The sequence below is a fragment of the Arvicanthis niloticus genome, chromosome 21 (assembly GCF_011762505.2).
Source record: "Arvicanthis niloticus isolate mArvNil1 chromosome 21, mArvNil1.pat.X, whole genome shotgun sequence".
Classification (NCBI taxonomy): Eukaryota; Metazoa; Chordata; class Mammalia; order Rodentia; family Muridae; genus Arvicanthis; species Arvicanthis niloticus.
This window is the reverse complement of record NC_047678.1, coordinates 17,990,880-18,013,468: the sequence shown is the minus strand read 5'-3', so window position 1 is coordinate 18,013,468 and position 22,589 is coordinate 17,990,880. Positions and strand designations below refer to the sequence as shown.

Below are 22,589 nucleotides of genomic sequence, written 5' to 3'. Positions count from 1 at the left end.
AGAGCTTGCATGTCAGCTAGCCTGGAGGGCAGAGCAGCCAAAGCTCAGACAAGGTGAGAGCAAAGACTGACATGAGATTGTCCTCTGACCTCCACAGAGATGAGCACACCTGAGTCCTCCTCTTTCACACACGCATGTGTGCACATACACAAATACACACACCACTGTATACACTCACATATACACACAATTACACAAGAGTAAACACGTTCATGCAGATAAAATAATATTAATTATAATGATAATAATAATGATAATAAAATACCCATAACTTAGTAATGCAGCGTTACCTTCATTATGCGTTCTCCTTTTATTCAGTCATGTGCACCTTATACTCTTTCTCACTTCATGGCATGTGTGTCTCCCACATCATAAAACCTCACAGGATGCATAACACTCCTTAACAGGAATATACAAATGTGTTTGACCAAGTCCTGTAGGCTGGTGGTTGTCAGGCACTGACATGGTTCTAGTTTTCTTTTCAAAGCACTCATGAATATTCATGAATATGGCTCTACAGTCTTTAAATTCCTACTTTCTCAGAAGTGTATGGCCTAGCCCAAAGTCTAAAGGCTTTGAAACCTGAGACAAGTTCCCAAGCACCTTCCTGACCTTTTCTCATGGCTCAGCACCGCCCCCAGCTGTGAGAAGAAGCTGCATCCCCCAGCAGCTGCATCTCCCAGCACCACACAGGTGCACACCGGAGTCTCCATGTATTCTGTAGACTGGGGCTTAGGACATATTTTTCAAAGATATGAGAATTTTATTCTAAGTTGAGAATACTGCCCAGTGAGATACTAAGTTTACATGCTCTTGGGCCACTTAGAGTCAAAGTCCTTTTATGTAAAGTTAAGTTTTGAAGTTGTGTACAACAACTGATAAACTAATGAGATTTACAAGGTTAGAATGTGACAAAATATGCAGAAGTCGTCTTTTCAAAAGGCCTGAAAATGCATGCATGAAAAACCATACTCTTCCATTGTAAATGCTATTCAGAGACATAAAAGTAAATATTCTCAAAGAACAGATGCTCCATCTTACACCAATAATACATTTTTCCCAAGATAAGAAAATTGCCTGAAAATGCTCATGTTTATTGGGCATGAGAGAGAAGCATTTCTATAAATCCACAAGAAAGTACCCTGGTTGGCTGAGTTAATGATTTCCCCTTTGGGAGAAGTATCTTTCATGAGGGCTGCTGCTCTGAACTGCCTGCATCTCTTCAGCATGGAACCTGTTCTGTTGAAAAAGCATGTAGGTGGAGGTGAATGGCTTAGACAAAGGATTAGGAGAAGGCAGAAGCTTAAGGCCCTGGTTTCTTAATACCATATGGATCTCTTCTGTGTTGTCTGCTGATGCTGTTGCCCTCCAAAGGGTGTGGAACCAGAAAGAAAGGAAAGAAAGATCTGTCATGGGCTGAAACAAGGTGGTACCCACACTCACAAGAGTAAGCTCTTGAAAAACTGAAACACTCATCCCAGCATGACAGATCTGTGCAGAACAGAAGGGTTCCCTTGTGCAACACATGGAAGGCCAGTGGCTGATGGGACTTCGACAAGGTATCTCAGGTGCCTGAGCTAGGATGACCACTGCAGAACCTGCCTAAGGTCTGGGCATAGATGTGTGGATCCCGGAGAGACAGCATACCAACTAAAGACAAAGCCAGTCAAGCAGAATGGCATCATCTTCAATTCAGAAGGACCAGAATGATCAAGGGAGTCTTCTTGGAGCAAAAGATGAAGACTGACCACTGCAAGCAGGCCAGGGAATTCCTGCAGGCACTGGCACCTTTTCTAATGTGTGGTGTCCCTTCCATTCAATTCTAAAATGTTTAGTGAGAACCTACTGTGTTCTAGAAGTTGGTCTAGCTTTGGAGAGTTGAAAGATAGCAAAATAGACACAACCCATACTCTTCTGGACTTTTGATTGAATGTAGTCAACAGTTGCAGACAAATGGACAGTCACAAGGGGCTGGGGAGATGGTTCAGTAGGTCAACTGCTTGCCATGCAAGTGTGAGGATCTAAGTTCAACACCCAGAACCCATGCGAAGTGGGGTCACATAGTAAAACACATTTATAATCCCAGTGCAGGGAAAACTGAGACCAGTGAATCCCTGGAGCTCCCTGGCCAGCTTGTTTAAACTCTATGCCAATGAGAGACTCTGTCAACATACACACACACACACACACACACACACACACACACACACACACTCGTGCATGTGCAGACACACATAAAGTGGTTAGTGCCCGAGGAATGATACTTGAGGTTGACCCCTGACCTCTCCATTCACCCACACCCACATGAACACACACACACACACACTAGTGATTTAGACTCCCAGACTGACTCCTTAACAGACCAGTGAGAATCTTTAGCCAGCTTAACCTGGATCTATATCCACTAGGGTTAGGATCTTGACCTTCTAGCTCCACCAAAATCAACTGACAACTCCCACCCCAGCATTCTCTCTGCAAAAATAAGTGAAAAGCTAGAAAGTCACATGATAAACAGACAATGCAGTCCTAAGATGGAAGAGGCTAAGTGCCCCAGCCTGACTCCATGTCAGCATTTACTTGTATTTGTGATTAACTGTAAATCAATATACGAGACAAAAACACAGCAAGATGTGAAGAAAACTCAAGAGAACTTCCCAGGGGACTCCTTAGCTATCTCCTTTGAGCCTTGGAGTTTGGGAGGCAACTTTAGGAAAGCTAAGGGCTGTAGCTCCAGCCTTCTTTCCTCAGCCCATGGGAGAGTAGTCACAAGACAAGCTAAAAGCAAACCAAGTCCACCCTACAGAATAAGAGATGCCCACAGCATTCTGGTACAAGATATTCACAGATATCCCACACCATCATCTTCATTTCTACTCATTCAGACTCCCCAGACTATCTCCCTAACGAACCAATGAGAATCTTTAGCCAGTTTGTCCTCCATCCATCTCCACTAGGGTTAGAATCTTGACCTTCCCGTTCCATCAAAGTCCACTGACATCTCCTCCGAGCATTCTCTCCACACCACTGCCAATCCATTCTAGTAGTCCTTTCAGTGGCCTGGATGCTTAGACTTGTTTTCAAACTCATATAGACTCCAGGTCACGAGGAGACTTTCTGTTCCATTTTCTTTTTCTAGAAACTTCACTGGTCAGTAACCTATCTGGTACATAAGGAGTTTTTTGGCAGATACAGAAACCAACAAGAGTGAATAGAAATATGCATTGCCTCACAGAGCTTCTACACAGAACCATCTACTGTTATATCCACCCATGTTCCACTGCTCAGGCCACAAACCAAACCCAAAGCCACAGACAATAATCCAGTCTCTACAGACACCCCTTTATCACAAGTGGCCTCTTCTCTGTGACGTTGAAATACATCTATGTCTTCCCTAGGATCTTCAAAAGTTTCTCAAATTACCACCCAAAGCCATGGTGCCCATAGGGTCTGGAGAGGAGAACTCCTGTTTAGTGACCTATGATCCAAAAAGAACTTAGTATTTGCTATACAAAGACAAAATATATAGCACAGAGTCCAGGAGCAGGGTAACCTGTAAGAAGGTCCATTCAGGAAAGGGAAGGAAGTCCACAGCTGTCCACCAGTTTTACATAGCACTGATGCAACCTTATAGATAAAGATTGTAAAGTTCCCTACTGGCAGGGAAGAAGGTTTGTGAAGAGGCCCTAAATTCTGGCTCTAAATTCTGGGTGCAGTTCTTTGCATTATTCTGTGGTATTCCTGGCTCCAGCTCATGAAGTTCTTCCTTTTCCATCTTGACCAAATATAAAAGTAACACTGGAGCAACAATGCTCTCCTCAGCAGCTGAATGGCTCTCTCCACCTCTATTCTACCAAAGAATACTGGGGGTCTGGGGTTTTTTCCATAACATTCATAGCCTGTTAAAATTTTCCCTGCAGAACTATCCACTGTTGTTTTACTGTTTAAAAACAATCGTGTTCCTTAACCCCAATTTAATAGGGACAAGTATGTGCAGCCCTACTGAAGCAGGAAGGCATATTCTAGAACATCAGAAGAGCCCTGTCCTGCATCTGTGGTACTTATGAGACTATAACCTGTGTCCCCAAAGAAAGGGAGTACAGCTTCTTATGAGGTCCCTTGACATGATGTCATTCCACTATGCCAGTGTCTAGCCTATGGAGTACCCTTAGAATGTGTTCAATCACATTCTTCCTTGGTTCATCCTCTATGGCCAAGGCTCATAGAAATGAGGAAATTTCTTGCCCAATGTTATCTAGGGTTGGATTTTCCAAGTCTATTTATGCAATCTTCTGAGGTCGGGAAAGGAAGACATTATAAGTTTTGTTTGTTTGTTTGTTTGTTTGGGGGTGGTACTTATCCTAAAGTCAGCCATCATCCCATGCAGTCTAAGACAGAAATATAGAAAGACCAATGATGAGCCTTGTGTGGTGTGTAAATTCTGAAGAGAAAGCAAAGTCTGGGACAGGGACTTCTCAGAAGAGCAGTTGTAGTCGGATAATGGCATCCAGTATATAGGACAGAGGAACAAAGAGAAGTCAAGAGGTTCCCATAGTAATTGGTTCAGGTGAGAAGTATGATGGCTGTCAGACCGGAGTGAAGACATGTTGGCCTTGGGAGCCATATAAATCGTGGTACAGGTTTAGTAGGCTCTAAAAGCACCCTGGACATACAGCTTAAATGTTGCGATGCTCTAAAGCTGGAGTTGGAGGCCTTAGAAGTAGGTTTTAGGAACTAGTTTTGATTGCTACTACTTAAAGCAGAGCTTCTCAAGTTTTCTTCAGGGAAGGTCTAAGGTTTCTCACAATGAGTCATGGACCATCATGTCATGAAACAAAAAGAGAAATACGTTTCTTTTAAAACTGAAAGGGATAGCCAAGATGCACACCCAGAATTTAACTGTTATTAGACTGAATAAATATGAAATCACTCTGCAAAAGTATCATTGAATGCCCATGCCTTCATTCTGTCACTGGACTTGGTAGACCTGTAGCAAGCAAGTTGAAGGGGTTGGGTCCAGATACAGAGCAAGTGAGAACCTGTTCTGGAAAAAGCATTTGCCCCCATACTACACAGGGTGAGGTAGACATGAAGATCACTCTTCTGGTCTGCCAGACAAGTCATCTCAGCATGTCCTGTGCTGGAGGCACAAGTTCTCCTGTTTAACAGTGATAAACCAGGGAATTGGGTCTAAGAAAAGCCTGGCAGTTGGGCAAAAGGCTGCCTGAAGCTTCAGCCTGGGAGCACCTGCTGCTAGCTGTGACTCTGACATCTGTGAGGTAAAATGGAGGAACCAGTAGTCAAAGTGTTGATCAGAGACAGGATGAAATCCCCTCTGCTCCCCTGAAACTAGAGAAAATGTCATAGCAAGACAAATTTTGAGTTACTCCATGTGGCATTTATTGACAATTAAATAAGGAAACTAAATACAGTGAAGAATATGAGGATATTCCCAACATTAAAGTAGTTTATAATAATTTCAATACATTCACCTCCCACCCCCCACACACACAGTATTGGGGGTGTCTTGAATCCATCCCACTTTAAGGCCTGGCACCCTGTCATTTAGCAGTTGACCAGGTGCTAGGAGGATGAGAGACAGGCAAGTCGTGCCAACCATAAGGATAGTAAAAGATTCCTCTTGTCGGGCAGCAAGAATTTAAGAATACATGTGTGCGTGTGTGTGTGTGTGTGTGTGTGTGTGTGTGTGTGTGTGTGTATTTTCTGAGTCATATACAGGACCACTTATCTTATAGATAATTATTGAGCATTTCCTCAGTTGTGTGACATACTAATCTGACTCTGGAATGAGGCTGGGACATAAGCAAATAAATAAATAATAGTTTCTTAGGAGCCAGTGCTAGATGGAAGTAGGGGCAGACTCTCCACCAAGGCAGATCCAAGAAACCTCTGTTCCAGAGCCACCTAGCAACTGAGAATAAGAGAAGGACCAGAACCCAGACAGAGGGACCAGCAAGAGTGTGGTCTGAGGCTTAACCAAAGATCTGGGTCCAGAGATCCACACCACCCCTCTTCTCTGCTCTTTGTAGTTAATTATCTTTTAGTAGGAATTAAAAAGTAGTAAAAACACTGTTGCTAAAATAAAATATAGCAAATGGCAAAGAGGTCAGTCATAAAAAAAGAGAGGGGAGTCCTTACACTTGTAATTGAGTTCACCGAGTTTGCGTTGTGTTTCTTTTTAAATGGTTCCTGTGTGTAATTGTTTTTACTTGGAAAAAGAGAAAGGCAAATAATTTAACACTCAGACACTTGGAATGTATATGTCTATGCATATCAGGCACAAGGCTAAGTGGTTGGCATTTATTATCTCATATAAACACTATAATTGACTCTGAACTAGGTGTTTGCGTGAGTAAATTCACATAGAGAGAAGAAAATGACTTGCCCCCAGGAGTAAAGAGAAGAGCTGGTATCACATCAGAGCTGGCTTCAAAGCCCTAGTCCTAGTAGCTATGCCTCCCTTTGGGACAGTTAGTGTTCCCATTCTAGAGATAAAGAAACTGAGGCTTAGAAAAGTTAAAGAGCATGACCAATGAAGACTGGCAAAGAGGACCAGTCATATCATTTGTGGGTTATGGTGCCAATGGAAACCAGGAACCTAGTGTTTTGAAATCATTGGGAATTTAAAGATAGTGACAGTTAACCAACCAACCAGTCACGGACCCTTCTGAGCAGTAAGTAGCTCAGACTAAATGCCACACTCCCAAACTCTTCAGTGACACCAACTCCTGCCTCTCTCCAACAGAGGAAGATCCTGTACCATGGCTGACAAGGTGGGAAAAGGAAAGCAAGTCAGAAAGGCAAGGAATGCTTTTGGAAGTTTAGGGCTCAGGTCAATCCAGTACAAAAGCTAGGTCAGCCTTTGGCCATAAGAGTTCCAGGAAGCCATACACTCTCTGTCCAGCCCAGCTTTCTCTTCCTCTCCAGTAGGAGATGACAGCACTTTCCCTTCGCAGGGCTGGTACGATCCAGACTGAAGACAGTGTTTCTTACCTCTCTAGAGGGCTGGTTGCAGGGATAGCAGAGCCTACATTCAAATTCCCATGCCTTCATGGAAAGAAGCCAGCTTTCAGAAGCCTAACAGAGACAGCGCATATTTCCTGAGCTCTACTAGGCTTCTAACTGGTACCATCTCAGTACACAAAAGCCTTACGAGATACAGCCACAATCCCCCACCCCACCCTACTCCACTCCCACCCCCACTTTGTAGAAAGGTGTCATAGCCTGCCAGTGGTGCAGCAGCCAGTAGCAGAGAAGGCAGTATCTGCACTTAGGATCCAGGTGCTTAGTCTATATCCTACCATCTGCCATCCCTGAAGCGGAGCCCAGATGCTGAGGAGGGGCCAGGACAGGACAGGACTCTGAGAACTTAAACTCTTTCCACTCAGGCCTTGAGGGACTGTTTTGTATATACCAAAGAACTCTTTGATGGTCCTGGTCATCTACCACCAACACTCCTTTCTAGCCTGTGCTCATAACAGGCACCAGTAGCCTCTACCTCGTCCAAACTGTCTGAGTCAACCCAGGCTGCTAAGTTGTTGAAGCCAAGATTGGGTGAACATCACATCTTTTCTGCCTAAGTCACACCACTTGAACGTACACAGCCCTGGGGGAGCGGTATTGGAGTTGTCTTCTATCCTGTGGCTTTGTGCTGATTCCACAGTGTGGTATAAACTCTATCTTATATTTTCTGAGTTTTGAAGCATTGCTATTTAGAGCTTTGCTTACCCTGTAAAATGTGAACCAACCAATCCATATAGCCCACTGCAAACCTTCTACAGCTGTCTCTCACACTTTTGCCCACCGTCTGACTTCCCCAGTCACCCAGACATGGCTACCATACCCCTAAGCACAGCTCTGGTACCCTAGAGGCCTCTGAGATTCCCAAACTTGCCAAGGCTAGCCTACATTGTTAGTGTCCTTTACTATTCCTTTCTGTGGAAGACACAATAGAGCATCTTGCCCATGGTTTCTGCTCTGTGCCATGCTCTGCCTCTTGAGTGGCACCGATGCTCCTGTACGGTCTGTCAATCATTTCTCTGGGGAACCTGTGAGAACCGCAACATCTTCAGCAGCAATTGTATCCTGCTATGTTGGCTTTACACACATAGTAACAACGATGGTTAAAAACCTGTATTAAAACAAACACCTTAGTCACTCCCTCCAGAAAGCCTTCAAGTGTCCTCAGTGCTATAAATTACTTCCTTGTTCCTGTCAGCCATAAGCTGCTGTGTGACTGTGACTTTCCTAAAAGAGGTAAGGACTCTGCCTCCCATCCCCCAGGTTCTGTCTGGTACATAGTAGGGGCTTAGTAAGTTCCTATCATGTGGAGTAATGACAAGAAAGGAACACACATGAATGACTGTAACAGCAGCAGCCTCCGCCCCTGAGCTTTGGAGCACTCACGGAGAAGCTGCATTTGAGGAGTCCTCATAGTACAGAAACAAAAGTCGGGGGAGCCCAATGAGTGAGGCCTCACATCCAAAAACTTGAGGTGGCAGAGCCAGAGTGAAGTACCTGTCTGTCTAGATGCAGAAATGACACTCGGAAAGCTGAATTGTGCTGGATGGAGGTCCCTACCCTGTTCTATGCTCCTAGCAAAGCATGCCCTGATTGATCGATCATGGGTTCACTGGAAGAAGTGTTCTGCTCTTCTGAAAGTGACTCCTAGGGCCCGCCCTACCTCTCAGATGAGCATTTAAACCCACTCTGGGTATTTCATGTCCTCTCTAAACACATATGTATGGTTCTTCTTTGGCCCTGAAATTAAATCTAAATCTCTCACATAGTTCGTCCTCTGATCTCCACTTGACCTCTGCAGCCTGCTCATTCCTTACCCACTGACCCAGTTTGATTGTTCAAGATGGCCGTTGCTTAGCTAAGGTGCCATAGTAGCTTCTCCTGGTAACAGGGCAAGACCTTTGGCACCCAAATTCAAGTTACCATGTCTTAGAGAAAGCACTGAATGAGTCCTGTTCAAACCTGTTCACTGAACTCGTTTCTTATTGCCCCCCACCCCAAACACACACACACAGCATCCCAGCTTCCAGCTTCCCAGCTTACAGGAATCCAGCAACTTCCTAGGAGACCTGATGTTCCTTCAGCTCCTGAGGGCTGAGGCTGGACGGAGCTGGAGGCGCCCAGGCATGCACAGCTAAGGAAAGAAAAGAGACTGTCTAGGCCAAGCCCATGTCTGTCCCTTCCAGCCTCTTGTGACATTCCCATAGGCCAGATTGGGACAATGAAATGACTTGAATGTCTTGGTATGAAAGCCACAAAGCTTATGCTTTCTGGAAAACTCTGATTTGCTTCTTTTCAACCCTAGGCGTTTAATGTGAAACTTCTAGGTGGTTGCTAGTCTCCCAATAAGAAAATGTGGGAGCCCTAAAATTAGCAGGAATTTTTAATAAAATCATCATGTTTCCAAATCCTTAATCCACAAAAAGGAGTTTAAATCTCATTGCCTTTCTACTCTTAGCATCCTGGCAGGGCAATTTAGGCCTTGTTATTAAAACAGTGGGCAGTCAGTGTCTTTCTATTCACTTAAGAAAAAAGAATCAAGTCAGTTTATAAACCAACATCTAGACTTTTTTTTTAAGTGCTGGATATTTTAATCATCTTGACTTGATCAGTTCTTAATACCCAAAATACATATCAATCAAAACATCACATTTCACTCATAATTCATAGAGATGTCAATCAATAATATACTTACTCCCCCTTGTTTTTAATCATAACTTAGATGATTTATCTAGTTTACTAAGTATACTGTTATTATTATCATCATTATCATTATTTTAGCTTATTGCATATACTACACAATAGCTCAGTGTATGGGGCTTTTGGGCTCCATTTCGGCCCTGGTTTGGGCCTTGTGGACACAGCCCAGCCTGGCTCGAGTTTCTGCCGCCGGCTTGTGGGAGAGTCTAAGCCTGGCTCAAGTTTGAGACCTATCTTAGTCACTTCCATACCGGAGTGACTCTACAGGACCTATTTGGCCCTGCCTCTGCCCCGCCATTGCTGATGTAGAGCTTTGCCATTGGCCTTGTCAGTCACCCCATACCCTCTGTCACCCTTCTCTGCCCCCTACGTCATCTCACCCCACCAAAACTCCTCCTCCCTATGCTCCGAGTTTATATAAGTGAGAGGCTGATGCAATAAAGTTGAGTTCCTGCTTCAACAAGACTCCCACCGACACTCACCATCTGGCTCAGCCCCAGAGAGACCTCTCTCCGGGACCTCTCTCTCCTCTCACCTGGACCTGCTGGCTTTAAGGAGCCAACATGGAGAAGCAAGATAATTGCTTAGACCTTTTACAGACTGACAAGGTTTTCTGTTTCGTTTTTGGTGTTTGTTTGTTTGTTTGTTTGTTTGTTTTTCATAAGCAGGACAGTTTGGGAAGCTTGTAAGCCCAGAAGTAAGATATTCTTACAGAAGCATCATGGGAAGGTCCTTAGGCTGGGCCCTTAGGTTGCACTGTCTCTTTGGAGGCCCCTGATCACCTCAGGAACAGATGGAATCATTTCAGAGGAGATGACAGTGACTTTGCTAAGGTCACATGTCTGGGTTTGGAGCAGTTGAGGTTCAAACCCCAATCTCTCCACTCTTCTAAATAGAAATGGTCCCTCAGGTCTCATGAAAACTGGTGTGACTTCCCCAGGACCATACAATTCTCTTGCAAAATCTCCCCACTGAGCCTGGGGATTTGAGAACAACTGCCGTTTTCACAAATTCGTTTTTTGACTGTGGGATGTGCACAAAGCTACAGAATGGGGCTCTGTCACCTTTGCTACCTACCATCAAATGTATCTCTTGCTTGTCATTGTTCCAGAGGCTGTGAACTTACTGTCTCGAGGTAAGGGTGAAGCCAACCAGACTCCTCTGTTTTTTTGTTTGTTTGTTTGTTTGTTTGTTTGTTTCAAATAATGGGATTATCCCTTTAAGAAACTAGTGCAAGTAGGTCTTTCAAAATGAATCTGTTAAAAAAAAAAATGGCAGTTGTCCTCAGTTCTGGTGAATTCTCAGGCTCAGTGAGAAAATTCTGAAAAAGAGTTCTGTGGCCCTGGGCAAGTCACACCAATTTTCAGCTGTCACTTCCTCATTTGTGCAATTAAGGCAGTAACATCCTCACACTGGGTCCCAGTGAGGATTAAATAAAAAGGCAGTTGTAAAAGTGCATGGCAGACAAACTGACCAGTAATCTCTTCCTGACACATCATTTAATAAGTGATAACTTAGCAGCTATGTTTTGAACATGTCTCTGTGTTTGATGATGACATAACCCTGTTTTTAATTCCCTCTCCCACAATTCTGAGTAGCTGTTACAAATTTATAGAAATCTAGACTCTGGGAGGGCAGATGATTTCCACGAAGTTCTATAGCAGATGGCAGGGCTGGGGTTGATACCAGGAGGGCTGGACTGAGGGGCCATACTCTTAAACACTGTACTCTCTCACCCTTCAGAAAATTAAGAGGAATAGACATGTCACATGGTGTAGTCTGGATGTGATGTCTTCCTTTGGCTCTCTCGAGCTCTCCTCAGCCTCCTTTTGTAAGAGTTAGAGATGTTTGTGTAAGCTTTCTACTCTCTCAAGGATGCTCTGCTCTGAAAGCTTCATCGATTTCTTTTATTGGATAGTGGCAATTTTGCCTGCTCCTCGTAACCCTCAAAAACAAGCCCTGTGAGGCCGCCAGAGTGACTGGTTTGCTGCTTTTAAAGCTCTTTTGTACCTGTCTTCCGTGATGGCCAGAGGGAGTCCAGCCCTCCCAAGCAAATGGTTGGCCAGCGGACAGATCTGCTGGACTGGCCTTTTACATCACAATTTAGTTTCTGCTCTATTTGCTCTTCTTCAGTGCTATTTCTCATCAGAAATAACCAAGCAGATATAGAGATGAGAAAGATGACAGCAAAGCCCACAGGGAAAACAGAATCAGTTCTGTGACCAGGATCCATGTAGTAGAGTATTCTTATACTTAAGGGCCCACAACTCAAACTACTGGGCTCACACCAAAGTCCCCTTCACGAAACCATTTGCAACTCACTAAGAAGATCCCAGGAGGGAGGGAAGAAAGCACGCCATCTCCCAGATCCTGTATCTTGTTCAGAAGGAAGCAGATTCTTCGATTGTCAGCTATGGACCAAATGCTTTGCCAAGAACAGAGAAACAAACGTGTTCTGTGCTGCTGTGGGAGGGATGGTTCTGAGGAGCTGAAGATAAGGCAGCAACAGGAAGTTATAGACAGGCTTTGAATTCTGTCTGGGACTCAGGATGGGCTTCCATTGCAGCAATGAGATCTCCATCCAGCCTTCTCCATATCCTCTTGGAAATATTTCCAACACTAGGATTATAGTGTAGAAGCTAAGTGCTAGCTGTGGAAGATTCAAAACATCAAAAAAAAAAAAAAAAAAAAAAAAAAAAAAAAAAAAAAAAAACCTGCTTTTAAGAGTTTCACAGCTACTGAGGAAAACTAGCCACAGGTAGATAGTTTCAACGTGCTAGTTAGGGGACTCAGCACTTTTCTCTGCTAGTTAATAAAAACGTACTCTGGACCAGGCTCCTGCTACCTGATGGAGATTCAGTCATCTCCCCAACTTTGACCTAATGCTGCATACTAATGTGTCAAGCACTGTGGAGACATGACAGAGGCCTCTACCTAGACAAAAAATCTCAGAAGGATGCATGAAGGATATGGCAAGAGGGGAGGGGATGCCATGTAAAAGAAATAGCATGATCAAACACAGTGACATGAAACATTCTGTATCTGGGACATGTTACTCTCTAGTTGTGGATGGCTTCTTAGAGTAATGTGGCTCTCAGACAATGTTCTAACAAAAAAGCCTTCCTTTCCTTTGTTCTATGGTTTGTTCTTAGAATGGAACTGGGGATATCAGGCCATGGGCTGCAGAGGGGCTTCATGGATGAGATAGGATGGTTTAGTCTCAGCTCCCGGAGACTGTAATTGGGTATATTTTCCTTTGTGGGTTTGGATGTAGTTACCAGAACATACTCCCATTGTCTGCTCCCTGGAATCAAACCTCACAACCATGGTATACAGCTTCTGGTCCTGTCATGCCTTTAATAATCCTTGACAAAAGCCACCAATGACTGTGGAAGCTCTGAGCCAAGCCTGTATTGTGCTGTTATCTAGAACATGGTTGGGATATATTATAAACAGGGATTGCCCCTCCCTCACCAGGCAATCTCAACTGGAACTGCATTCTATGCAGGAATCTATTGCCACACTTGACCCTTATGCCCGCCCCAGAAACCCTTGGAGCCTACTTGTGACCTTACAGCCAAACCAAGATCTTTGCTGCCACTACACCAAGCAGAGCACATCAGTTCTTACCCTCAAATTCATACAAGAACTATCAATCTAGAGGTGCCTTCCATCCTCCTTCTGATTGGTCAGCACAACTTTGCTCATCACCCCCCCCCCCCCGACCCTTCACTGTTGCATCCATGGTGCTCACAGCAGGACATGGCACCTAGAAACCCCAATCAAAAGAGCTGTTTGGTCAAGTTGGCCACCTGGCTGGTCCCTAGGGCCAGCTTTCTAAATGTATCTCTTTGATGGATGCCAGTGTCCCACTAGGGACTCACATGACTCGCGGCTGCAAACTAACATAAAGCATAAAGTCCCACCAATACAGGAATTCCCAATGCTCGCACAGGTGAGGTCAGGCATTTCATAGATCTCCATTTCTAGTTGGAGCAACTAATGATGTTCCGAGTGACACACACTTGGCACTTGTCAACTCATAGCACCCACATTTACTTCTTTCATTGACTCCATTCACCCTTCTGCTTTTAAGTGTGCTTGCGAGTGGTTGCACAGCCTCTCAGATGTATCCTTACAGCGTGGAATTGTGCCTGTTTTCAGGGACCGTGAATTATCAGTCTTTGGGAACTTGCTTTGTCTTATCTGAGTGGCCCTGAAGTTCAATTGCAGCTCTTATATCTCAATCAATTCCCTCGTGAACCCAGCGTTGCTCCCCTTGATTGCTCTGGTCTTCGGTGCTGCCATTTTGATTGTGATTTTTGCTTCCCTTCAATGCTTTATCACCTCCCAATCATTTTTCCACTGAAAATCAGTGACAGAATGATCAGCTAGTCTTGAGTCGCAGTTTTGAATGTTTGAGAATCCCTACGTTCTCCTCTGTAACTTTACATAGACCGTGGAGGGAGGACCATGCTTCCTTTTGTTTTGAAGGAAGACACAGGTGTTCCCCAAAATCTTCATACAAGATAAAATGGGGCCAGGGGATGGGGAAAGACCCAGCTCTCTAAAAATGTCTCCAGTAGTGCACATAAAAGGGAGAGAGAGCATTTGCATCATCAGCCTGTCCACACCATTGGTCCCATTTGCCATCCCAGCCTCAGCTCCCACCATTTCAGTGTCATACGGGCTTCAAGTGTTCCAGGCATCTGTCAAGGTCAAGTCATTTAGTCTTTGAAATACTCATATGAGATATGATAATGTTTTTCTTTCTACTTTTTCCAGTGTCTCGCTGATATTTCTGGGTGCTATGGCTCACTCCATTTTCCCCACAATATGTAGTAAACTGAGAATCAGGTAGATGACCAAGGTATATATGTATTTGTGTTCTATTTAATCTTCTGTGGCTCACGCAGTGCGGCTGCATCCAGCCTTCTGGTTCTCCTGGTATTTTTTTAAGGTGAGGTAGAAGCTTTAATCCTGCAATTGTAAAATTCCTATTATCCTCAAACTGTTCACTAATCTATTTGTTGAAACAAATGATTTATTGGAACGAATTCACCTTTTCAAAACAAGTGGTCTAGCAGGGCTGGCTGTAAATGATTTAATCTTCTTGTTTATTCAGATTGGACCAAAAGGATTGAGTACCAGCCTGGCTCAGGGAGTATGCCCTTGTTTCCCAGCATCCACCTGGAGACGTGCGATGGAGCTGTGTCCTCCCTCCAGGTCACTGCGGAGCTGCAGACTAATTACATCGGCAAGGGCTGTGACCGCGAGACCTACTCTGAGAAATCCCTTCAGAAATTATGTGGTAAGCTTTTCCTTTGAGACTTTGTTCAATTAATAGTTTTCAAGTGATAGATGCAAATGAAGTTTATCTAATTATAGCAAAAAGGCCAGTTTTCCCACCTGCCTCAGTCCTCCTGAATGGATACTTTCGTAGGGCAGAAAAATGAGAAGACTCAGTCGACTTTTTGGCCTCAGACACAACTGGTTCAGAGTCTGTTTGTCAGTGGTGTGGCTTTAGGCAAGTAGTGTGACAGAGCGTCCATTCTTCACTGGTAAGACAGGGATTGAATGGGAAATATCAGTTAAAAGTTTCCAGCACAGAGCAAAGTGACACTCAAGGTCTTTCCAGCATGCGAGGTTATGGAGAGCTGCCTGCCTAGGACCATTAGGAAAAATGATGTCAGACAACCTGCAAAAGGGATTGACTCATCTCCACCAAGCAGCCACTTGATTTCCAAGACCCAATGCAACTGAAATGGTTAAGAATTTTAATATAGAAACAGCGAAGCACTAAACCAAGGGCCTGCAGCTAAACAACTGCTCAGGGTACAGGCCTGGGAAGCTTAGCCCAGCTGTCCATAACAGAAGAGCTGTATAGATAGGACGGAGGTGGGCAAGAGAATACTCACACGTGGAGGCAAAAAGGGAACGGACAAGGAATCGTTAATGGAGAGGGAGAGTGGGCTGCAAGAAGGAAGCAAGGCCAGGAATTACTAGTAGGAAATGGAGTTGATTACAGAATCTCATAGAGGATGGCTTGGAAGAGACCTTTATTGAATACCCACTGCGTGCATCCTGTGACACTCCACATGGGATGCTCCGCCTAGTGTTCACATGCATACCAAAAAGAAAATATATCCACCCAGCTTTAAAGATGTAAACTTGGAGGCTCAAAGTGTGACATCATTGAAGTTTACACAGACAGGAAATATCCAAGATTGACTTTGAAACAGGCCTAGATGAAAGAGATGTTTCATTGGTTGAGAATTTATCAAGGCCAGCCTGGCTCCTGGAGCTGACTCGTAGCTCTCCAGTGGGCCTGTGAAGGAGAGGCTAAGTATCCTGTGCAGTGGGACCAGTGTACAAGCTTTAGTAGCTGACTGCTACTGTGTTGGCAGACCTCTTCATCTCCCTTGGACATGCAGGACTTTTCCTTTGTTCTCTACAGGAATATCCAGGGACTTGTGTGCAGCTCTCCCTCAGCTTCACTGTGGGAGCTGAGGAAAAGACTTCTTCCCACAGCAGGCTGCATTTGGCTGTAGCCATGCCTCTTCTGGAGGAAAGCGAGGCTCCTCAGTATAGACTTCCAGTTGTGTTACTTCATGAGGTCCTCCTATATTATCTTTGGGATAATTTTTTTTTCATTTTTCTCACCCAAAGAACCAAGTGAAAATTTTAGAACCAAAATAAACCCCTACTAATCAGCATATTCTGTTCATCATATCACCAGACTTTTGGGGAAGATCTGTGGGGATGCCTGCCCTTCTGAAACAGTTCAGTAGATTGGCGGGTAATGGTGTTTCGAACAACTATTTCAATAGATGATATATATATATAGGGACTTAGAATGCTCATAGACTGCTCAAATCCTGTCCTTTCCTCTACTTGGTTCACAGAAGCCATCTAAGGTGACATCTTACTTGGAATTAATATCTCTTTTTATTCTCCCTGTACCTGGAGTGTCAGCAAACTCAACCCCACATGGCCTCCATGGGTTAGAGTCATTTCCCAGAACTGGGTTAGAAGAAAATGATGAATCTGCTTGCTAAAGATCAGAGGGCCCAAGGGCACATGCTGTGACTTGATTTTCAATGTTGCTGGAGAAAGATGGGAGATAGAGAAGGTGCAAAGAGTGTTTTAAGAGAAGAAACAGCAATGCCAAATTGCATGTGCCATGCTAACAGCTCACTCCATCTGGACTGCCAGCCTCACGGGCTAACTCAGCTGGGAAAGACAGCTTCCCCAGGTGTGCTTCATCTGCTTCTGGGAGCTGCCCTTTGAACGAGACAAGTGTGCTTCTCTCTAGCCACCTTCCCAGTAGCACTGCCTACCACTTTTATAGGATCCCTGTCCAGTAACCAAGGTGGACAGATGAGTCGGGTCTCATGTCAGAAGCCGTACTTATGATTTGCCTGGGGTAAAGTACTGCAAAGCAGGGCAGAAGCAAAGGGTGGGACATCAGAAGTCCGGCCCCCTAGTATCTAAGGAAAAGTTGGGGGCTTGGTCGTGCCCAACACACAGGCTGTGTGGTACTGTCTGACTCTTGTGAGCATCATGGCTCCTGTTGACAGATGTCTGTGTTTTCAGTAGATGGTAGGCAGGTTTCTTGCTGTGTTTCCCAACCAGGAAGCTGCTGTGACACTTTAAACTCGGCATTCACGCATTTTTCATCCTACAAATCTTTATTAACTTTAAAAGGGAAACAAGGAGAGCAATTAGGATGTTATTACCATAGTCTAAGCAACAGATAATGAGTTCTGAACCAGGGGAGTAGCTGTAGGGATGAATTTAGGACAGTTAAGAGGCAAAATCAGCAAGATTTAATGAGTGATAAGCTGTGGGAAGGAAGAGAGAAGGGATGTCTAAAGAACCAGCACCAGTGTCTAACTTGATGAACAGGTCACACCTTCAACCAGAAACCCAGTAGCAAGGGTACATTTATGGGGCATCACTGGCAGTCCCCTGGGTAACACCATTTTCCAGCCTCCTCTCAGTTCTAGGGATCTGCCTTAACCTACAGTTCCACCACTGTAGCTCACTGCATGCTGGTCCTTTTGTCCCTTTCCTTGCTTCTTCTCATCCCCAAGCCTTTGCTTTTCACTCTCAAGCCCAAGCCCGTCCCCTCAGTCACTCGTCCATCTGCTCCCTTGCTCAGTTAGGTCAAGTTTCATGTTGCTTCTGTGGGAGCGGAAGCTCTGCAGCATTCACTGCGTTAGGGTGGTCAGACAGGGACCCAGCCAGATTGGCTTCCCAAGCACTAAGGGAGTGAATCCCACTTAGGGGAAAGAGGGCAGTAGCTGATGCTGGCTGGTGTCAGAAGGCACCCGAGCAGACATGGCAGCACAGGAGATGGACCTGGAGAAACACTGCTTGGCAGACATTTTGCTTCTTCAGATTTAAGCATAGAGATGCTTCCTTTCTACCTTGTAACAATATAGTGGAGTCTCCTGGACCTATGTCTCCTCCAACTTATATACCAGATACAGCATAAGCTGATCCATCTTCCAGACTCCACATCTCTTCTTAGAAGAGATATCCAACTGCCCATTACCTTTTCCAAGTTCAGGAATTCAGGTAACAATCTTGTCTTAGGACCAGGCTTTCCAGATGTGAAAAGTCACAGCACTGTACTGAGAATAAAATGCAAGAAGAAGCCCTCAGGGAGACCTCTCAGCCAAATCAAATTTGACATTAACGACAGCCCAAGAAAAGGTTCCCTTCCTTGACCCTATGTCACTACATATTATATGAAATAGAAAAGTACTTTGTGGTGCATGTGCCCTTTTGTAACACAGAGGTCAAGCTGTTCTGAGGGGGTCATAGGGATCCTGGCAGCTGGCCACTACTTCCTGAACATAATGCCAAGGGCAGCTGTTTTGTTTGTAAGTCAAGAGTTCCCAGGATAGGTCCTGCTGAAGGAAAGGCCACGGTGTCTGATCATGCTATTAAAATCAAGTGCTTTCCAAGCCAGAGCAGAGTGGATAACCCAACCCTATGCTCTTCTCCAGATTTATATACTGATGAGCTGGGGAATTCATTCATACATTAATTACTTCAACAAATGTTTTTGTTTGTGTAAGTGCTATGTAACTCTTAAAATGATATAGAACCATCCATAACCAAAAAAAAAAAAAAAAAAAAAAAAAATCACCTAACAATTTGGTTTCTTAGGAAGACAGACTTATGTTAAAAAGGAGTTGCCATGCACCATTTTGGAAGTATGAGAATCTAAGGTTTTCTATGTTAGCTTTCAGCTTAGCAGAGCTTGTCCAAAGAATTACTATCAGAGGCTCTGATGCCCTCAGAGTCCCACAAATTGTCGAGGTCATGGGTAGTGTTCCCTGGGTGAAAGTAGGGGCCCTTAGTCTTCTCAAAGCTTTACTCCATAGAGTTTCACTTCGATAGGTTTAGAATCAGTTGAACATAGTTTCTCACCATTATGGTGTGAGCACTGAAAATATCTCTCTCTCTCTCTCTCTCTCTCTCTCTCTCTCTCTCTCTCTCTCTCTCTCTCTCTCTCTGTGCTGATTTGTTGGAGGCCACTTATACAACTACCACACCACTGCCTTTCTTTCAGAGAAGGCTTTTGCCTATAGTGGCATTTCCCAAGATGGCCAGAAACTAAGTAGGTGTCCCTGGCCCCACTCCAGGAGTCTGTCAACCAAAGCCTAGCTTGTTTTATCTAGAAATCCAAGTTTTTGTTTTCAAGGCCTTCAGATCTCAAGGATGTAGATGGAAAAGTGGAAACCATAGTTACCCACATCGTTTGCTTCTGTGAATCATCGAGTCAGGCAGCAACAAATGACCTCACGATATCATTGGCTTAAAATAACCAAGATTTATCATTCCTACCACATGCCCTTCTTGAGCTTCTATCTAGAACACTGTTCATTCCAGGAAAGATGGGAAAGATTCATGGTGAACTGTGAACTTAAGACCTCTTTCTTAATATGACACATGTCACTTGCATTCCTGTTTCTCTGGCCAGAGCAGGACTTGTGGTCAAGTTGAGATCATGGGTCAGAGATGTATGCCATGCAGACATATATTCTTCTAGCACCTAGGCCCATTGGTCCACCAGGCACTTGAAGAGGGCCCTTCTGGATTCTGCCAGGAGTCTCTACTCAGGACTCTTCTACCCATTTAACTGTTCCCTCAGGAGAATTAAAAGGCTTACTGGATCCCTAAAAGTGGGGCCATTTTCATGTGATTAAAAATTGTGCTCTCATGGCCGTGCTTGGCATGGCTTGGATATTGCACACACATTTATTGAGATAATATGGAATTATTTCATCCATCTGCTTATAGCACACCACAGTGTGTTTTGTGGTGTTATGTTTGTGTTATGTTGTTTGTGTTGTGTTGTTTGTGTTGGTGTATGTGGTATTTTTGTGTTATGGTGTTTCTCTGAGAATACCATAGAATGAGGCTTGATCTTAATTCTTCTCTAGTGATTCCCCCACTGATCTCCACCCCTCCTATGCCACCAGACTCTGGAGACTCTGTGCACATCACTTCTGCCACAGTTCCTCTTTGGAATTCTAGGGGACACTGCCTATTCATACCTGGCCATGCACAGCAGGATAAAGACCTAAGTGACCACCACTCCATGTACCATTTGACCTCTCACATTCTCCTGTGCCCATAAAGCTCCCTCATTCTTTCCTGTCTCTATTTGCTGCTCAGCATCTCCACCCTAATAGAGCCCAGGGACTTGAAATCAAATGTAGTTGCTAGTTTGAAGTACCTAACACTGGGAGGCAACATCTGTAATGTACCAGAAGAACGTGAATTCTTCACATCTAGTGTCTTCAGGGACTGTCCAGGAGGACTCCAAAGAAGCAGCATAAGCATACGTGGATGTGCAAATGCTGCCATACCATGTCTACAAGTGGCACGCCCTGTTTTCCCACAGCTTTCCCATGGGATCCTTTGAGAAGAAGAGATGAAAGTACTTTGGGTGGAAGTGAATCTTCCTCAGATTGTTTAAGTGTAACAAGAAATACATTCGTTCTGTTAAGTCTGTGAAAGTCTGTACCATCTTGTTAAGTGTATCGTGTTCTCCAGCACCAACATCTGCAGGACAGGGAAGAGGGACTGCCATTTCCCTACACAGAAGACACTGGAGCGCTGCTTGGGTGCCCTCAGTGTGCCTCTCTGGGAGCAGACACATGTATGAAGAAGAAGTATCCCATGGGACTGGGGTAGTCATCTCAGCTGACTGGTCATTGGATCATCTGTATGACACAGCTGCACCTGTCTCTAGTTAGTCACGTGGTGGTACAACTCTGGTCTAGTCATTTCCTTCCCTGGTCTTCAGTTTCCACATTTGATAAATGCACAAAAAGTTAGAAAATCGTGTTTCAGTTCTCTGAGGGGGGACTTCAGTCTTTGGATCTGGAAAGTCCCAGCGATGAGTCTACTCAATGGCTGGTTATAAGCCTGGGTTCCCTCAGCCTGGGTTCTCTTACCTGTCAATCAGAGTCTTAGTGGTAGTCACAACACAACCATATATAAAAGGAATACGTGGGGTAGCTCAGTAATTCTGGTCTGGTGTCTACTCAGGGTCCCCTAGAAAGATCCTTGGGATATAAGAAAGTAAAAGCATAAAGAAGATAAAGTTCTGTGGATTCCAGCTCTGTCTACAGAACACCCCTGTTCCAGGTTAGGTTACTCTGCAACCAGTTTGCTTCCCAATCACCTTTCATGCCTCACCCACTATGTCACACTAGTCCTTGCTCTGTGCTTCTCTCCAAATCTGTTTTGGGAAAAGTTTTTACTTAACTCCTCCACTAATATAAATTATTAAGTGTGAATTATTCAGGCACAGTAAGACTCTTAACCAATACAGGGAGCCTTGTGTGATAGTTCCCAGCCCTGGCAAGCCTCGTGTCGTGGGGCTACCCCCCCCCCCGCCCCCCCCCGTATGCCACCTTGGCTGCTCCATTGATGACATAAGACACCATATATATCCCTCTACACTGTTCTTGGATACACCCTATTGCCTTCTCAGGGGTTCTAAATGATCAGCCTGCATCTTTGCAGATACTGCAGGTTTCAAGATCCAACAGTGTGTGCCTCAGTCACTGGTTGTCTTCGTGCGGCACAAATCCCAGATCTCATGCCGTTATCGGTAAAAGAAGCTGTTGTGATATGATTCTGTGGGAGATTGAAAAAAAATGAACTTTTCAATATCCCAAGAATCTCTCATTCCCAAACAACCCACTAATCTCTCCCTGCTACCACCTTGACTGAGGTCTTTTTTACCAATATATATATGGAGAGTGCAGCCCAAGGAGGGCAAAATGGTAGTGTGAACTTGTTTTGCAGATAAGTGGTATATGCTAGGGGGAGGGGCATTGTGAGGTGACAATAACTGGCTATGATAAGAACTGTGAGGCATGGGTATGAGGCAGGATGCTCACCTGAGCACTGAGAATTGCCAGAATCCACATGCTGTCTGTCATTTCTTTCTTTTTTTTCTTGCATTCCTTACATTTTCCCTTTATTCTGCTATATGTATGCTGTATTGTATGTATGTTGTGTTATGTGTATGTGTGGTCTATATACTTATTAGTGTATATGTGTATACATGAGCACATAGATGTGTGTGGGGGGGTGTAAGCCAGAAATAGACATTAGGTGTCTCTCTTTAATTTTTGAGTCAGGGTCCCATGCTGAACCTGAAGCTAATTGATTGGCTAAGCTGACTAGACAATGAGCTTCTAGCTTCTGTTTGTCTCTACCTATTCCCCTCTAGCTCTGGGGTTAAGACACACACCACTGTGCCTGGTTTGTTTGTTTGGTGTGTGTGTGTGTGGTGTGTTCTGGAGACCTTAACT

General features: G+C 44.4%; 1 protein-coding gene across 1 annotated transcript in view; it reads left to right on the top strand.

The window, feature by feature from the left end:
- Window positions 1-22,589, top strand: part of Clstn2 (calsyntenin 2) — a 583,317-nt gene that overhangs the window by 468,541 nt on the left and 92,187 nt on the right. Inside the window, exon 6 of the mRNA XM_076917814.1 lies at window positions 14,864-15,049. Coding sequence (XP_076773929.1) covers window positions 14,864-15,049 — 186 coding nt within the window. The remainder of the gene's footprint in view (window positions 1-14,863; window positions 15,050-22,589) is intronic.